Raw genomic sequence first — 17,864 nt, 5'->3', positions numbered from 1 at the left:
GGAGAAGAGGGGTTTTTTATGGTTCTTGGAGTAGAAGTGCAAGGAGAACGATGAGGGCGATAGAAGACAGTCAACAATGGAAGAATGGACGTTGAAGTAGGTTTTCCTTTGCATTTATGCAGAGGGGAGGCTCTCAGAAACTGCGGTCCAACTGATAACGTGACATGACCTAAGGCCATGATCTCCCTCCTTTTTGTCACGTTGCACTTAATGACCGGCACATGCGGGGCAGTTGATGCATACTGCGAGGAGTTTGCCTCCTCGCACAGCTACTATAATCATGATAATATGCACGAAAAGATTCTCATCACCACCCAAAATCTCCGCTGCGATGTTTCAAAATTCAAAGTTTGTCAGTACAAAACCTTTTTTCTTCCAAAGGACTAGGCCGACTAGAAATCTATCTAGACGGAATACCTTCTCGAGAACTCTCCTTAGAACTCGTAGGCATTTGAAATCCCGAGTAGGTGATCTTAAAAACCCAGAAAACTCGGTTAGATATTTTATCCTAATCAGAAAATCAAGGTTACTCGATGATATAGTCGGGCAAAATGCTTATCTTTGCTGGCTATATACTTGAACCGCCGAAGCCTCATTTCACGTACTGATATGGAGCTTGATGATGAATAATTGATAGTCACCATATCCGGGTACCCTAGGGTGTCTCATAATCCTCAGAGCATATCTTTATCTTTAGGAAGAGGATCCCTAGAAGAAAAGAAACTGCTCGTAGGTACCAAAGACATCCCGTATTTAGGAAGATCTATCTCAAAAATAGGAAGAAATAGTCTAGAGGACGTACGACACCCCAAACAAATCGTCTTAAGCGATATAAGTTTCACAATCCCATACAAACCAATAGAAGCCAAGGAAGAAGTCGATAACTAGGTTTAAAACCATCTAAGCTAGCTACATCCATTGTAACAGGTTTAGATCAATAGAAGACAAACATAACGTAAGGTTATTATTCTCAGAATTGTTCGAACATGTCTAAAACCCCATACGTGTCTCTCTTATAGTTTGTCTACTCAAAATACATGTAACGCCCGTTTTTCCCTTCCATCTCCTCTCTCTGCCCACGTCGTGCCGCAACTGTCGCCGAAAAAGTCGCTGCACGATCTCCACCCCGCGCCCCTCTCCGCAACCGCTCCTCCTGTCTTTATAATCCAAATCAAACCCCCAGACGGGCCTCCTCTCACCACACCACGCTCAAAGCCCCAAATCTCATCAAGTTTCCTCCCCTAGAGCGCCTTCACTCCATCGCCGAACCTTCCCCGAAGGTTGCCGCCGTCGCCGAGTCGTTGGAGACCGCCCCGACGCGACCTTGCCCCTCAAACGGGTTCGCCATCGTCTCCTCTCCACGTTCCGCCGCTCGCCGTTGAAGTCCGGCCACCGGAGCTCAACTCCGGCGACTCTCCGGCCAAGCACCGCCGCACTGAGCCCCGCGCTGCCGACCAGAGGAGGAAGACTCAAGGTGAGCCATCCGATCTTGCAGCAACGGCCACAATTAGATTGTAAAATACCCCTTCGCTAGCCATTCAGATCGCGCCACGTGTCCTCTTTAACCCAGTCAGCTTATGAGAGCCACGTCAGTGCCACATGTCGCTCACGTGTCAGCCGCGTCAGCCGAGCCGAGCCGGTCAGCATCCACGTCAGCGTGATGATGTCATGCTGACATCATAAATAGGGTTTTCTAATTAAAAAAAAATCTGTTAATTCTTTTAAATATGTACTTTTGCAATTAGGTCCCTAGACTTTTATGATTTCACAAAATAACCCCTGACAGCCCTGTTATTTTACTTTTAGCCCCCTGAACTTTTAGTTAATTACAAATAGGTCCCTGGTCTTTTACAAATCAGCCCCTAGAATTTTCTGTTTTACAAATTAGCCCTTATTCTTTTTCAGAAAAGCCCTTGTAGCTTAAAACCCTCATAACTTTTTCATACTAGCTCCGTTTTAGGCGATTCTTGTGCTCCCGCGATCGTAGCAGCGAGTACTTTCCGTTAGTAGGCTTTTTATAGCACCTTGCTTCTGTTTGGTGCACTGTTCTTAGTATTTCCTTTGTTTTGTTTGTCGAAAGTTCCTGCGATTAGTTGATGACGTTCTGGAATAGTTCGAGTGACTTCAAGATCAAGATTTTGATAACACTGAGCAGCACTTCGGAAGGAGGCAAGTTTCCTTGAACATCTTGCACCTATTTTTAGGAATTTATGTTAGTTGTTTATCCTTCATTGCATGCTTGTCTAAATTGAAAATCTATTAATAGGGTTTACTAGCTTTTGTCTGAATATCCTTGTCGCCATTGATGAGTCATGGGAAGAAAATGGTAGATATGCTAGTCGCTATCCTGGTTGGGTTAGAAGTTAAACTTGACTAACGATTATGCAATATGAATTGGGTATGATAATCTTTCGTAGCAACATGGAATAGGGATCCTAACAGGATGGTTGTTATGTGGATGGTGCATGAAGGCGCATTTGTTGTGCCGCACGTTGGGAATGTGTCTGTTTCTGTGTGGGGTCCTAAGGATCGGTTCTTGAAGCCTGTAACCCGGCATAACAGCACAACCATGAGACCTATATGGGTACGGCCTGACCAAGTAATTAGTGTCCTTCATATTCTGTATGCACCAATGGATGGATTAGTGGCACAAGAGGGGGCCTCTGCAGTGGATGGAATCCCTGTTAGCGGTGAAACCTTAGTGGATGTTTATAGATTTGGAGGCGCTTTGTAACGGCCTTGTAGTGAGACCCTGGCTCTACACCCTGGAAGTGTAAAAGCAAAACGGGAATCACGACTCGTGGGTAAAGTGTGCCAACTCTGCAGAGTGTAAAACTGATCGATCAGCCATGCTCACGGTCAAGAGCAGCTTGGACTTCTTCTTGATTAGTTGTGATCAGGGTTCTGGTATGGATGGTCGGGTAACCAGGTAATGGAAGTATCTGGTGAGTTATGGTAGCCGGATATGAAATATCCGATGAGCTGTTCTTCTTGTTTAAGTTATGTCTTCATACCTAGTAAATAGGATACCTGATTCTGGGAGTTATAGGTTAATGATGCTTAGTGCAGTAAATCAGTGTCTAACCTTTTTCTTGATTTAAGTCCTCATGTCATATTTTCCTACACTTGCGGAGTACGATATGTACTTACACTTGCTATTTCCAAAAAAATACATGCTGCTCAGTTGGAGAAAACTACACAGAGATTAATGAAGCTAAAGACTACAATGAAGATGGAGCGTCCTAGGTCACGTTGCCCCCAGTCGATTGCCTGTGGTGTGCCCTAAAACTTTTGTTGGAGTTTTCTCGAGTTCTTCCGCTGCTGTTCAAAACTCTGGTAATTGTTTTAATAAAGTTGTTTTTGTTCGATATAGAACTGTATATCACCGATATATCACCGTATGTATGATGAAACTGATCCTGACATATAAGTGGAATACACCTGATTGTTCTTTTGAAAAACCGGGCGTGACAATACCTCATATTCCTTAACAAATTCATTAGACCAACAATTCAACTATCGTCGACACTTGATCTGTCAAAGAAAAAACTAAAAAGCACTAGCACCAATGTAGTTAGCAAACCAACCAAAATTTGTTGCCCAATCAGACAAAGCAAGTGGCGGCAAGATCCAAACGCGCCTACAACACCCGTAGAGAACTCTGTTAAGCCTTTGTTTTTCCCGTGTTGATTTGAAATGAAGCTTCCTAGAAAAAAGAAAACAAAGCTATTTCCATTCCAGACTTAAGGTACTAGAACTTGCCAGATAAACTTCCCTTTCTTGGCTTCGCTTCCAGACCAAATCCAACACCGAACCATCCAGAAGCAGCCGCCTCTCTAAAAAGCTCCCATTTTCCGGTCATCAACCCCACCACCGCGCCACACGCAGATCCGAACGAAGCCGAGCCCGGCCAAACCCTAAGCCCCCCTCCGCGCACCCATGGCGAAGTACGGCGAGGGCGACAAGCGGTGGATCGTGGAGGAGCGCGCCGACGGCACTAACGTCCACAACTGGCACTGGGCGGAGCGCGACTGCCTCGAGTGGTCACGGGCGCGGCTCTCCGCGCTGCTCGCGGGGCTCACCGTCCTCGACGGCGAGGGCGGCCTCACCATCCGCACCACCGCGCTCGACAAGCTCGACGGCGAGGCCTACGTCAACATCCGCAAGGGCAAGGTCATCCCGGGGTACGAGCTCTCCCTCACCCTCTCCTGGGAGGCCGAGGCCGCCTCGGAGTCCGGCGTCGCCAAGGTCACCGGCGCCGCCGAGGTCCCCTACCTCGCCGACGAGAACGCGGACGAGGACCCCGACCTCCGCGTCACCGTCCGTGGCGACGAAACCCCCCTCGCGCGCCGCGCCAAGGACGCTTTCCTCGCCCGCGGCAAGCCCCTGGTCCTCGAGAAGATCCGGGAGTTCGTCGCCACCATGGCGAAGGGCGGCCCGGCGAGGGACGAGCTGGAGTCCAAGAAGACGCCCACAAAGGCCGCTGCAGTGCCTGGCGCCGCCCCAGCGGCGAAGGAGGAGGTGGCTCCTGCGCCGGTGGTGAAGGAGAAGAAGGCGAAGGGGAAGGCGAAGGAAGGATTCAAGACCATTGAGATGACGGAGAAGTTCTACTGCCGTGCCAAGAACATATATGAGATCTTGATGGACGAGAACAGATGGAGGGGGTTCACACAGAGCAATGCGAGGATCAGCAGAGAGGTCGGAGGGGAGTTTAGCCTCTTCGATGGGTCCATCACTGGCGTCAATGAGGAGCTGCAGGAAGGGAAGCTGATTGCGCAAAAGTGGCGGTTTGGGAGCTGGCCAGACGGCTTGTATTCCTCGGTAAGATCCTCACGCGATTGATGCCTAATTTACCTGTGTCATTGCAATCATTTTGGTATTGCTCTTGTATGCTCGGCGTTCTATTAGATTGGAAAACTCGGATGTCAAAAGTTAACAAATGCGGAAACTGCAATGAGTGACTCTCTCAAGGATTAAGATTGTTTAGTCAAGAAAGACAAGTTTGATATGCCCACTCTGATAAGGTAGGCATAGTGGTAAGTGAAAGAATGAAATGCTTAGCTTGTATTGATTCACACAGAGTACAACTTATATAGAGTTAGTACAGGAGCACATGTGCGCTGAGCCTAACTAAATGGCAATGACAGGTTGTTGGAGATCCTGTAGATGCGCTCCCACTACGTCAGGTGGAGCAGATAAGCGCGTGGAGTTTGTTGACGTAGAGCCGGAATCGGTCGTGTTACTGTTGATTGGTTAGCACCGAGCGCGAGGGAGAGAGAGAATGGTGCGCGAACAGCCCCCCTCGGTCTGGACGTCCAGCATGCAGACTGCGCTGAAATTCGTTGAAGAGCACGGACGATATCCCGTTGGTGAAAATGTATGCGAACTGTGAAGCTGAAGACACATGAACCACTTTTACTTCACCAAGAGGGACTTTCTCGCGAACAAAGTGAAGATCAATCTCGATGTGTTTTGTGCGTTGGTGTTGAACTAGATTGGACGATAGATACATCGCGTTGACATTGTCACAATAGACGATTGTTGCTTCTTGCAGAAGTTGCCTCAACCAACAGCTCTTGGGGACGACATTTGCGATAGCTCGATACTCGGCCTCTGCACTTGAATATGAGATGGTAACTTGGCGCTTAGTTGACCAGGAAACAAGGTCATCACTGAAGAAAACACAATAGCCGGAAGTGGATCTTCGTGTATCTAGACAACCCGCCCAATCCGAGTCCGAGTATGCCATCAAGTCAAGATAGCTAGAGCGGTAAAGTTGTAGGCCGAAAGTAGTGGTGTCACAAATGTAGTGTTGAATACGCTCTAAGAGATGAAAAAGCGATTCACGAGGGTTGTGCATGAACAAGCAGATCTGCTACACCGCGTAGCTAATATTTGGCCTAGTGAGGGTCAAGTATTGAAGCACGCCTACTAAGGTGCGGTAATCAGAGGCGTTGGAGACTGTTGGACCGGACTGGGCATATAATTTTGCGTTTGTGTCTATAGGTGTTTTGCATGGGTTGCAGTTCAGCATTTGAGAACGTCAAGTGCATATTGATGCTGGGAGAGAAATAGGCCGTTGGAGTTTGCATGGACAAATATGCCAAGAAAGTGTTTCAGGGGTCCATGATCTGTCATTGCAAATTCATGATGAAGTCTGGAAATGAGGTGAGATAGGAACTTGGAATCGTTGGCTGCCAGAATGATATCGTCTACATATAACAAAAGGTAGGCGACATGGGACGTGGTCTTGTATATGAACAAAGAAGTATTAGATTTGGAGGATTGAAACCCGACTGTATGAAGAAATGTTTGGAAGCGGAGAAACCAAGTCCTAGGTGTTTGCTTTAAACCATAAAGAGATTTATTGAGTTTGCAAGCATGTGAAGGGCTAAAAAGATCAACAAAGCCTGGTGGCTGCTGACAAAAGACAGTTTCAGTGAGATTATCGTGGAGGAAAGCATTCTTGACATCTAGTTGGTGGATAGGCTAGGACAAGGAGGTGGAGATGCTCAAGACAACTTGTATAGTTGTCGGCTTGATGATGGGACTGAATGTCTCGTCATAATCGACACCAGGTTGTTGAGAGAAGCCACACATAACCCATCTTGCTTTGTAACGAGCAAGAGAGCTGTCGGGATGGAACCTGTGGTGAAAGATCCATTTCTCCACTCGCAAGAGGAGACATGTGTTGCCAAGTATTGTTCGAGATCAAGGCATTATATTCATCGACCATGGCCTTGTGCCAATTAGGATCCTTAAGCGCCATTCGATAAGTAGTAGGAACTGGGGATGGCTCAGATGCGACAGTTAGGTTGAATATGCATTTGGGAACAAAAATGCATGATTTGGCTCTTGTGTGCATGGGGTGGGGTGTTTGCTGTGTGGGTGCATGTGTGGGTACAATAGCCTAAGTGTGGTCTGGGATGGCAAGCTAGGTGTGAGGTGCACAGGGTGAGTGGTAGCTGGTGCAGTGGGTGAGAACGAGTGGATTGGTGGCCTGGGTTCTATGGAAGCATGTGCGGGCTCAGTAGATGCGGTCGTCGGAGAATGAGGTCGTTGGTTGGTGCCGGACAAAGTGGGAAGAGGTGACACGCTGTTGGATGATGAGGTAACTGCCAAATGAATCGGCACCAAATCCAAAACAGACCCGGTGGGATAGGCATTGGTTGGTTGCCTGGTGGAGGGTGGAGTAGCCTGCAGTGTAGCAAATGGGAAAACGACTTTGTTAAAAATAACATGCATGGATATGATGATCCGGCAGTGGAGTGAGGAGCGAGCTTGTTTAGCGAAGTGGCGGTGAGGTTGGGATAACATAGGCAACCGAAGACCTTGAGATGATTGTATTGTGGGGGCTCACGATATAATACTTGGTATGGGGGCTCACGATTTAGGAGATATGTGACAGTGGTGAGGGCTTCAACCCAATACGTTTGGGGCATGTGAGCTTGAACTAATAGGTTGCACATAATATCATTGATGGTATGAATGGCCCCCTCTGCTTTGCCATTTTTTGGTGATGTGTGGGGGCATGAGAAACGAAATGTGACGCCGCGAGAACGGAGAAAAGAACGAAGCGTACGATTATCAAATTCGCGGCTATTATCACATTGTAAGCATTGTATAGAAATGTGAAATTGTGTAAGAACAAGGTGATAGAATTGTTCAATGGAGCTACCAGTGTCGAATTTTGCATGTAAAGGAGAAGTCCATACGTAGTGAGAAAAATCATCAAGAATGACAAGATAGTATTTGTAGCCTGTAAAACTCAAAGTTGGGGAAGTCCACAAATCACAATGATTATTTGGAAGGGAAAGTATGTGACAGTAGTTGTAGCAGAGAAAGGTAAACGGACATACTTGCCTAATTGGCAAGCATGACATACACGTGAGGTGCTGCTATTATTGGAACAAAAAACATAAAGCTTGAAAGGTAAATGCGAAAGGGATTGATGTCCGGGATGCCCAAGCTGATGATGCCAGAGCTCATCCGATGAGTGAACGGTGAGCGTTGTTGCAGGAGTGGAGCTTGTGGCATAGTGAAGCGGGTAGAGCCCTCTGGCACTATTGGACCTCATTAGGACTTGTTTGGGAGATCCTTCACACAAAAACCAAATGGATCAAATTCAACATATCAAGAGTTGTCAGTAGTGAACTTGCAAACTGAGATCAAATTTTTGATTAATTGTGGTGTGTAGAATACGACGAAGTGAGAATTTGTGAGGTGTAGTGTTGTGTCCAATGCCAAGGACAGGCAAGGAGGCACTATTACTGACAATAATATGGGGGTGGCAGAAGGGGAAGAACAAGAGTAGGAGAATAAGTTATTGGAGTCACTCGTCATATGGGAGATGGCACCAGTGTCCATGAACCATTTGCCGGAGGTGGACGGTTGGCTGATGGACGCGGCATGGAGCGCTTGGATCAAGCCATTCATGTCCCAAGATGGGACCAGACCCTAGGTAGAGGATGTTGACTGCATAACGGAGTATGAATGGCCTGGAATGGGAGGAGCCGGAGGGCGCGATCCGAGAATGTCGGGGCCAGTGGCGCCGGTCCAGGGTGCACGCCACGGCCCGCCAGCAAGGGCGCCCCACTGACCATAGTTGTAGTAGGGCGACAATTGTTGATTGGAGACAGAAGGCACCTGCTGTTGCTGTTGATTACGATTGCAAGAGTTGTTGTCGTGCCCCCCTCTGTCTCGACTGCGACCACGGTTGCCACGGCCACAGCCGTGATCAGGAGAGTTGTTGCGTGGAGTGAAGGAGTCCCTAGAGTTGCTGGCGCCGGTTGCAGCAAGCGTGGTGTCGTCCGCCTTCTGAGAGGAGCCAGCCTGTGAAGTCTCTTCAAGAGTTAAGACAACATGTGTTTGCATAAATGTGGGGAAGGTAGGCAGCAACGACAAGGTAGTTCTGAGTACGGCAAATTTGGGATTGAGGCCCCGAATCATTTGGTGGACAAGAGCTCACTTGGAGTCTGGTTGATTGCAATCAGCAAGGACATTAGCCAGTTTTTTGAGTTTATGACAATAAGCAGAAGCAGAAAGGCCACCTTGACTTAGAGCATGAAATTTGGCTTCTAAAGGGGCAGCTCGGCTGGGTTTGTTACCAGTAAAGATGGCATTGAGGTGAGTCCAAACATGGAAGGCAGTGATGCTAGGTTTCATAACCATGTCTAGAAGCTCTTCTGAAATGGTGGCGTACTGCCACATGAGAAACATGAAGTTCTCCTTGACCCAGTCGGCGGCGTCTTGGCGAGGCTCGGCATCTTCGATGTGATTGCGGAGATTGAAGCGTCTGAGGACTACCAGGAAGAGGTTGTGCCATTTAGTGTAATTATTGGCTTGGATGTCTAGGGTGATGGCAAGCAGAGACTTGATGCTGACACTATGAATGGCTTGGGAGATGGGTAGGGGTGGAGCTTAGGGCAGCGGTTGGAGTGGAGCTCAGGGTGGGAGAAGAAGAGTTGCCATCAGCCATTGGTGGGAGAGATGAGGTAGGATCTTTTAGGCTCTGACACCATGAAGGAATGGAATGCTCAGCTTGTATTGATTCACACAGAGTACAACTTATATAGAGTTGGTACAGGAGCGCATGTGTGCTGAGCCTAACTAAATGGCAAGGGCAGGTTGTTGGAAATCCTGGAGATGCGCTCCCACGACATCAGGTGGAGCAGATGAGCACGTGGAGTTTGTTGACGTAGAGCCGGAATCATCGTGTTGCTGTTGATTGGTTAGCACTGAGAGAAAGAGAGATTAGCGCAACAGAGAATGGTGCGTGAACAGTAAGGACTGCTAGGCATGGTAGTTTCCTCCCAATTGAATTCGAATTCCCAAAACCAAACATAGGAGGTGAGGATTTGTGCTAGTCAATTTAAATGTTCGCTTCGTTTCCTCCAGCTAAATACCATTTAACTGCTCAAATTATTTCAGCATTATGTCTCCTCTAATTGAGCACTTTAGGTTGCCGAATTTTCTTCAGCGTACTGAGTACGTAGCATTTTCAGCAATGTGCCCCATTTGTGGAATCTTGCAATTTTTGTCCCATTTGTGGAATCTTGCAATTTTTGTCATGAGTTCATCATTACTTTAGCACATGACTTTGTTGAAATTTCTACAGTGAGTATGCAACACTTCCCAGTGATGCCTTACGTTTGTGGACTCATGAAATTTGAAAGTGGTGTTGTTGGCTTGTTGTGCTTAGCTTTATTTTGGTTGCTTAACAAGGTACTATTTTTCGTCATGTTCAAATGCTGCTTTCTGACAATTGCTGTATGATTTTGCTTTGAGAATAACTATCGATGTGCTTAAGTGGCAATACGTCTAATTATAATCGCTACTTCCATCTAGATTATTTTAACCATGCTACTTTGGATATCACCTCATTGTGTTGTATGAATCTTGAAATGCAGGTCAGGCTGGTGTTTGATGAGCCCGAATCAGGAGTTACAATCATAAAGCTCAAACAAACTGATGTGCCAGAGGAAGACAAGTATGTTCATGTTCAGTTTTCATCATGTCATCTCCTGCGCTTGATAATAAAATCTGTTAGTACTTGTGTCTCTCGTACTTAAAATCTGTCGCCTGTCTGCTATTGTAGGTACGGGAATTCAACTGTGGTGGAGAACACGGAGAGAGGCTGGAGAGAACTCATCTTCCAGCGGATCCGTGGAGTTTTTGGTTTTGGGATCTAAAGAAGTATTTGGCCTGAAGCTGGATTTCTATTTTTTACTGAGCAAGTCCTAAATCTAACCATGGGGGTTAAAAACATCTGTCATTCATGTTTTACTCACCCTGTTCTTCCATGTTGTTAAACACAAAAACGTTGCATACCATGGGGGTTAAAAACATCTGTTATTCAGCACGCTAGAATGGGCCTGCTTCCTACTCTTTACTCTGGTGTTGTCACAACTGAATCATGTAGATCAGCCGATGGTGACGGACCTGGGTACACTCTTGTTTCGTGGATGAACATGATCTTGCTGTGTGATTGTATGACTGTTGGAGTTGCAGGAGTAAGCAGTTGCCTTGTGCTTACTACTCTGATTGTTTTTTTTTTATCGTGGATTGCTAGCAAGTTACAGTTACGACTTGCGAGCACTGTGCCGTGCCGGTCGTGATCTGGCACTCTTATTTCTTAAAAGATTGCGCGTTTGTCTTCTGCTTAATTTTCAATCAGATACTAAGAAGTGGTACATGTGAATTGCTGCATATATGATCAGTGACAGGTATTCAGAAGGTTTAGGTGAGCAGTAGCTGATCTTCATCGCGTCGTAGCACCAGTTCGGTCAAGGCATTTGCTCGACTGGACGGAGCGACATAGCTGATCCTCACCGCGTTCTAAGGCTTGTTTGGCAGAAATCATAGAGTAGTTTTTCAGTTGGAATTAAAGGAGTTCTGCTAAATAGCAGTTTTCAGCTTTTAGTTCTCTGAGTGGAATCTGTAATAGTGATTATTTGAAATGAACTAGAAAAGTTTGGAGAGTTAAAAAAGCAGCTTTCTCTGATTCACTTTCCGTACAAAATCACATCCTCTATATATTTAATTTTAAAAAATCATTATAAAATCATTTTCGGCTACAGTTCGATCAAGGCATTTGCTCAACTGGACGGAGCGACATAGCTGATCCTCGTCGCGTCCTAAATCCTCCGTCCCATACTCCCAGATCCCAATTCAATCCTCGCCCGCACATCGGCTCGGTCGCTGGCGTCCGGCCGCCGCCTCCTCGTCGTTGCCAAGCTACGTGGTGGCAACGGCGCTGGTGCAGGGGCCGGTTGATATGCGCTTGAATTGGGGAGCTCGAGCGTCCTGCAGTGTGACAGCGATGAGAGCTGAGCACTTGTGACTTGCTTCTGTGAGTACATTGCATCGTAAGTGTAGCCACCCGACATTCCACTTCTAAGGTAGATCGTCAGTCTATGGTCCATGATTTGATAAGCGGATTTACCGAAGCATGAACACATAAGAGTGACAATACAGAGGCAACTTGACAAGTATCGTTAAGTAACACCTAAAATCCAAGAAGATCCAAGTTCCATGACGTTAAGGCAGGCCAAGATATCCACCCAACATATGTTTAATCTTTAAAGCTACTTCTCGTAGCCTCCTCCTAGTACGAGACATGGCACTTCTCGTGACCGCCGTGGACACATCAATCTGTTAGCCACCGGCTTGGGAAAAGTAATCTGCTAGCACACAGTTTGAAGCGAATTAACTCGAACACGTGCACGAACTACGATTAGGGGCTCGCGCTCAGCGCTCTCCTCGGCGTGGATGGGGAAGAAGCAAGGGCGCATTTGGATTCCTTGCGCCGAAATAGCTCTCCGACACTAGCAAAGCTAGTCTTGCCGAGCGAGGCGAGATGACTTGGAGGCAAGCTAACCAAACACGCCCAAAATTTGCATGGGAAATTAGATAGAACGTTGAATCTCATGGGCCCAAATCGGTGAAAACTATATGGATCATTGGGCATTATTATGGGCCTGAAAATGCCATAGTCTCTTCCAAAGCCTACACACGGGAGAAAATTGATCATTTAACATCCAAAACATGTGGTAATTGCCCGTTGAGATGACACATGCCACCTAAGTCTATGCAAATGGATCTAGTGTCAATTTAACTAACACTCTGAGGTCAAATGATCAAATCTCTCCACACATGGAGCGGACCTAGGGTTATCGAGCGCAACCATTATATATCCCGCCCCATACCCATCGGCAATTCTGCATCACCCCCCTCCCTCTCACTCCCTCCTGCGGCGCCGTCCGCACTCCGCCGTCTCGCCATTGCCAGTTACCAACACGGGCCAGGAGAGAAGCTTTCATCTCTCAGGCGATGCCTCGTCTTCCACCCTCTCTCTCTCTCTCGTTTCGGGGCCGATGACTGGAGATCCATTGTCCGTACCATCTGATTTGTGATGCATCCAATCTGCCAAGTTGTCTCTGAGGCCCCGGCTCGATCTCCTCCGTGTTGCTCGTCGCATTTGTGTGTTTTCGGTTTGTTTTTCAGATCGTCGTGGTTGTGCTTCTTTGTTCTGTGACCCGAAGGCAACAAATTAGAGTCTCTGATGCGCTCGTTGCCGTAGCGCATCCAGCGCTGCACGTTGCTGACAGCGAGCTCGGAATAAGTTATCATGCACGCGCCGTCTCTCCCTTGCGAGGTGTGCATCCCGATGTCCAATACATTTCGCATCAAATCAATACTCGTAATCTTCAAAAAAATTTGCCATTCATCATCTTCAGGTGTGTAGAGCGTAGAGTCTTGGGTTTTTGAGTTATCTAACACGTTGATCCGTACTGAACAATATCTTTGAACGAAAAGAAAAGGATGGTGTTTTCGAATTCACTATGTTTTGATATTGTAACCAGAATCTCGTAGGCAGAAGCCTTCATCGAAACTGTAATCTTGTGTAAAGACGAACAAAATTTAACATCTCGAGAACTACATTTGTCTCAAATGTTTCTTTGTACTCGTGACCAAGAAGCAAAATCCTTTGAGAGATCTACGAGTTTGGCAATATCTTACCATTGTACATCCTGTCGAGTAATTCTTTTGCTTCTGGTCGCCGGAGGAGTCCCTTGTTGTTCGGCAGGCCAGTTCCAAGACATACTGGGCAAACCAGCTTCCCCCGCCCTAATAAGACATTGGGATTCATGAGAAACATGATTAACAAATAAAACAACAGAAACTCCAGAACAAATTTGGTGTGGGCTCAAAACAGTGGGGAAGTGAAGTGGAATAGTGGACATTAGAACTGAAATACTGCATGCCGAGCATCAGTGACAATGCATCTAAGAACTGAATTCCTTTGCACGATCATGATCAGTGCACATGTTTGATGTACCATAAACTGTCTAGAATACGATGGACAGAAAGATCATACCATAGCAGTTGGGGCATTCTGTGAATTCATAAACATCTTTTGCTCTCTTTCGGTTGAGGGCCTTCCATTTTCCTGTGCCGCCACACATGTCACCTGAATCCAGCTGGAATTGAATTATCACTCCAAGAAAAAAGGGTCACCAGGTTGCAGTTTGCAAGAACTGAAGTTCTAAATAAATTATATAACGTATATGCCCAATTGATCATTTCATCTACAAAAATTAGTACCCAGGCCCAGCTATCCCAGTTGGCCACTCCGAGCAGGATTGGATATGTGGTTTCTTCTATAATCAAATAATCGATGTAGTTATTCAAGTGATAAAAATGAAAACTGCTACAAATGCAACACATTACTAGTGAACATGCAAATCCTGGAATGCCTACAAGGGGGGGGGGGGGGGGAGGTGGTTTCTTTGAAATCATAGAGACATGCTTGGCTATGAACTAATTATCTTTGCTAAATGGCACCACAACTTGCTAGTAATTCCAATCAACAAAATTATTGCTCAAACGCTCTGTTTCTAGCAACATGTTGTGTTAATATTGATGTTGGAAGCTCTACTCATAGGACTGATGAAGGAATTGGGGATCAACAAGGCTCACAGAAAGAGATCAAAGTAATGTGAAACACTTACATATTACAGCACCGCTGCCGTTACAGTTTCGGCATACAGCTTTCTGTGTGCCAGACTTGTTCATCATATCTGCGGCGAGTCCGTTTGGTGCACAAATTGTTGGGCCTGATGCACTGATTAGTGTCACAGCACAAAGGCAAGCAATACATTTTCGTCTTGAAGGAGTATGTTCTTCCTGTATAAGAGAAAGAAATGCGGTACTTGGTCACTTGAAAGATAATGGAACCCTGTAAAATGTTGCTGGAATAGCTTGTGGCTCTTCAGATATTGTCTCAGTATTGGGCTAACATAAAATCAATTCTCGAGAAATTAGAAACAACTCAGTCAAAATTTATTTATTCCTCAATGGCAGCATTGTGGTTGTCAAAACTCAAAAGTAACACCGAAACTTAGTGCACACCGATAGACCAAGATTACGCAGACAGTTAGATTATGTCATCTGTACATTCCACGTACACAAGAGTAATTCATCAGGGATTTCAGAATTTAACACTCAATTCGCATGTCTTTCAGAATTTAACACTCAATTCGCATGCCTTTCAGAATTTAACACCGGGACTGAGAATTTCTTCATTTTCTGCCACTGTGAACTATTTTGCCCCTTTCTTCTTCCTTCCCCTCTTCTCTCTCCTTTCTCCTCCCATTCCGACATCAAGCCCCCTTGTCTACCATGGCCGGCGGTGGCTCCTTTGCTCGCGCGCGGGAGGGAGGGGCTCTCAGCTAACAGGAGCTCGAGCTCCTGTCCTTGGTCTGTCATGGCCGGCCAAATCCTGCGCCTCCGAGCAAAATCCGCCATGCCAAAGCCCCGTTCCTCCATATCCTAGATGTGTGAAGCCTCGGAGAGGTCTACCCGACACTCTCCACCATTTCCCAAGCCTGATTCGTCCTCTTCTCCACCGGACCGAGCCCCTTCCCCAACTCCGACGGTTCTATTCCACCCTTCCACAACTTTTCCCGACCAACCGAGAGCACGGTGAGCTTCCCCTCGCCCTCCTCCCCCTTTTACGCGGGCCTCTTTTCCTCCGCCCTGACATGGGCACGCCCGTCCGCATGAGCCACCCGCCGCTGGCCACCTTTTGGCTGAGCCCCACCCAAATGGATTTTTCGCGGCACGCTACTCCTTTTGGATCCCTCGGCCGGGCCGATTGGGCCGCCGGTGAGAGCTGGCCGAGCCGGCCTGGAATGGGAGGAGAAAGGGGAACGAAGGGGTGAGGGAAGAAGAAAGGGGCAAAATAGTCCACAATAATTGACGGTGGTATGAAATGAAGAAGTTCTTAGCCTCAGTGTTAAATTCTAAAAGGCATGCGAATTGGGTGTTAAATCCGGAGAGGCACGTGAATTGAGTGTTAAATTTTGAAATCTCTCGATTCTTCGGTGTTGTTTACTCCTAAAACAAAAAAGCCAAGTGGGAAATTTGACTTTTCTAGATTCTAAATGTACGACTACGGGACGGACTAGTACTCTCTTCTCTTATCCATCTCTTTTCAACTCGAATTGTAGAGTTGGAAGAGAAGGAACTTGGAGAGGGAGCCCTTAACTTGGACATTATTAATGTTTCAAAGGTTACAGGCTTACAGCAATGGGGCACATGTTCAGTGAAGAGCAATAGGATATTAAGAGAAGGCAACACTCACAACCTTGCCCTTACTGGAGGACTTGTCTGCGCATTCCTTCGAACCTTCGTCTTTCGAGCAACACCTGATCTGGGGTCGCACTGAAGCACAACCATGCAAGAACTGAAGGTCAGCCTCAACACCAAAATAAGTATAGATATATTTCCCCAAGAAAACCACCCCCCCCCCCCCCTAAAAGCAAGCATCAAACTAAGCATTATTCTGTTATCTGCGCTGCAGTCGAAGATGCCATGGCAGTAATACTAAATCCTGCAAATTTGCCGCCTCTGAACAAGCAGTTTGGCTCTGAGTACGCTCCAGTAGGAAAGAACTCACCTTTACTCGGCCGGCGGTTTCCTCCACCGACGGCGGCAGCTCGGTGGCGCGAGAGGAACGCGGGGGACAGAGACGAGGCCGGCGAGAGGAGCGAGTGGCTGCCGGTGCCCGCCATTGCCGCTCGCCTCTCTCCCTCTCCTCTTGCTCGGCGTTGTGCGGACGAGAAGAGGGGGCAAGCGAGCGGCTGCGGTGCTGGAGATTGGGGAAGCCAAGTATCCGGTCCGGTTCGGACCCGACCACATTGGTGTGATTGGGTCCGACCGAGCCAGGTCGGGTTCGGTTCAGACCCAACGAGGCCGAGCCAAACGGAAGTGGCCGCGGCGAGCTCGCACCACTCGTCGGCGGCGCCGCCAGCTCGCCATGTCGACCGAGCGCGTCCACTCCCACGCGTCTGCAGGCCCTTCCGCGGCGTGCGGCGCCACCGCCTCCGTCCCCGCCTTGGGGGGCAGCAGGAGCCCGGCCGAGGAGGGAGAGAAGAAGAAGCGGCCCCTCCGGCCCGCGCCGGACGACACAAAGCCCGTCCTCCGGGACCCGGTTCGTCCTCCCTCTGACCTCCGATTTCTCTCTTGTGCGGTCGTATTGGTGCGCTGAGGATGGCTGCTTTGTGTGCAGATCTCGCGGTCGGACACCGTGGAGGCCGAGCAGGCCGTGCTGCGGCTACCGCCCTTCCCCGAACACCGTGCGTTTGTGCCAGGTGCGACCTCTCTTAACGAACACAGTTCCACTCTGCCGTAGTGTTCCGTGATGCCAGTACAATACTCTCCAATGATAAAATGGCTATAGTAAAGTTTTTGCTGAATGCTATAATTTTTACACGGTTTGTTACCTGGGGATTGGGAGTTTGCAGTCGGTAATGACTGTGCTTGTGTAGCCAGAGCAGAACGATGTGTCCTTCCTGGCGCTACTTGCATTAGTATCTCACGATAATACTACTTACATGTAGGAATGGTTGGATGTATATGTTTGTGATATATAGAAGGGACTTTGTTACTGACACATAGAACGTATAACCATTTTCCTACTCTGTAAGTACTTTGTTACTGACACATGTAAGGATTCTGATGCTTAGGTAAGTCATTTCACTGTGCGAGTTAAGGAATGGACCGTAGTGCTTATAGTCTTCAGGCTTATGATTCAATAAACTGTCCCTGATCTGGAAGAAACAGTGCGTTCAGCCACTGCTCAAATGTTTGATCAACATGATAGCTTATATGCAATTGATGGCTCATGTGAGATAAGGGCATTAAAATGCTTGCAATGTATCAGACTTCAGAGCAACAATGGTACATATTAGACTGCTCTGTTTGTGCACAACCACCACGGAGTGATGTCTCCTCCTTGCTAATTACTTTGGATTTTGGTTGTGTAAGGCCTTAGTAATCCTCTCTGGATAACTTGGTAC

At 47.3% G+C, this 17,864-nt stretch overlaps 2 protein-coding genes across 3 annotated transcripts; one reads left to right on the top strand and one right to left on the bottom strand.

The window, feature by feature from the left end:
* The first annotated feature begins 3,769 nt into the window (after positions 1-3,769).
* On the top strand, positions 3,770-11,192 carry LOC133895437 (uncharacterized). The gene is made up of 3 exons (XM_062335744.1): positions 3,770-4,821; positions 10,410-10,489; positions 10,598-11,192. The coding sequence occupies exons 1-3, from the start codon at positions 3,940-3,942 to the stop codon at positions 10,689-10,691; spliced, it is 1,056 nt and encodes a 351-aa protein (XP_062191728.1). The 5' UTR covers positions 3,770-3,939; the 3' UTR covers positions 10,692-11,192.
* A 2,135-nt stretch (positions 11,193-13,327) lies between these two features.
* LOC133895743 (protein PHOTOSYSTEM I ASSEMBLY 2, chloroplastic-like) lies at positions 13,328-16,669 on the bottom strand. Of its 2 annotated transcripts, none has more exons than XM_062336244.1 (5): positions 16,463-16,669; positions 16,148-16,227; positions 14,514-14,688; positions 13,880-13,972; positions 13,328-13,629 (listed from the first exon to the last, which is right to left on the bottom strand). In XM_062336244.1, the coding sequence occupies exons 1-5, from the start codon at positions 16,575-16,577 to the stop codon at positions 13,499-13,501; spliced, it is 594 nt and encodes a 197-aa protein (XP_062192228.1). In that variant the 5' UTR covers positions 16,578-16,669; the 3' UTR covers positions 13,328-13,498. The 2 variants fall into 2 exon arrangements, with proteins under 2 accessions (XP_062192228.1, XP_062192229.1); XM_062336245.1 differs by having other exon boundaries at positions 16,151-16,227; positions 16,463-16,666.
* Between the last annotated feature and the right edge of the window lie 1,195 nt (positions 16,670-17,864).

This window comes from Phragmites australis, chromosome 16 (assembly GCF_958298935.1).
Source record: "Phragmites australis chromosome 16, lpPhrAust1.1, whole genome shotgun sequence".
Lineage (NCBI taxonomy): Eukaryota > Viridiplantae > Streptophyta > Magnoliopsida > Poales > Poaceae > Phragmites > Phragmites australis.
The sequence above is the reverse complement of the archived record's forward strand: the minus strand, read 5'-3'. Positions and strand labels throughout refer to the sequence as shown.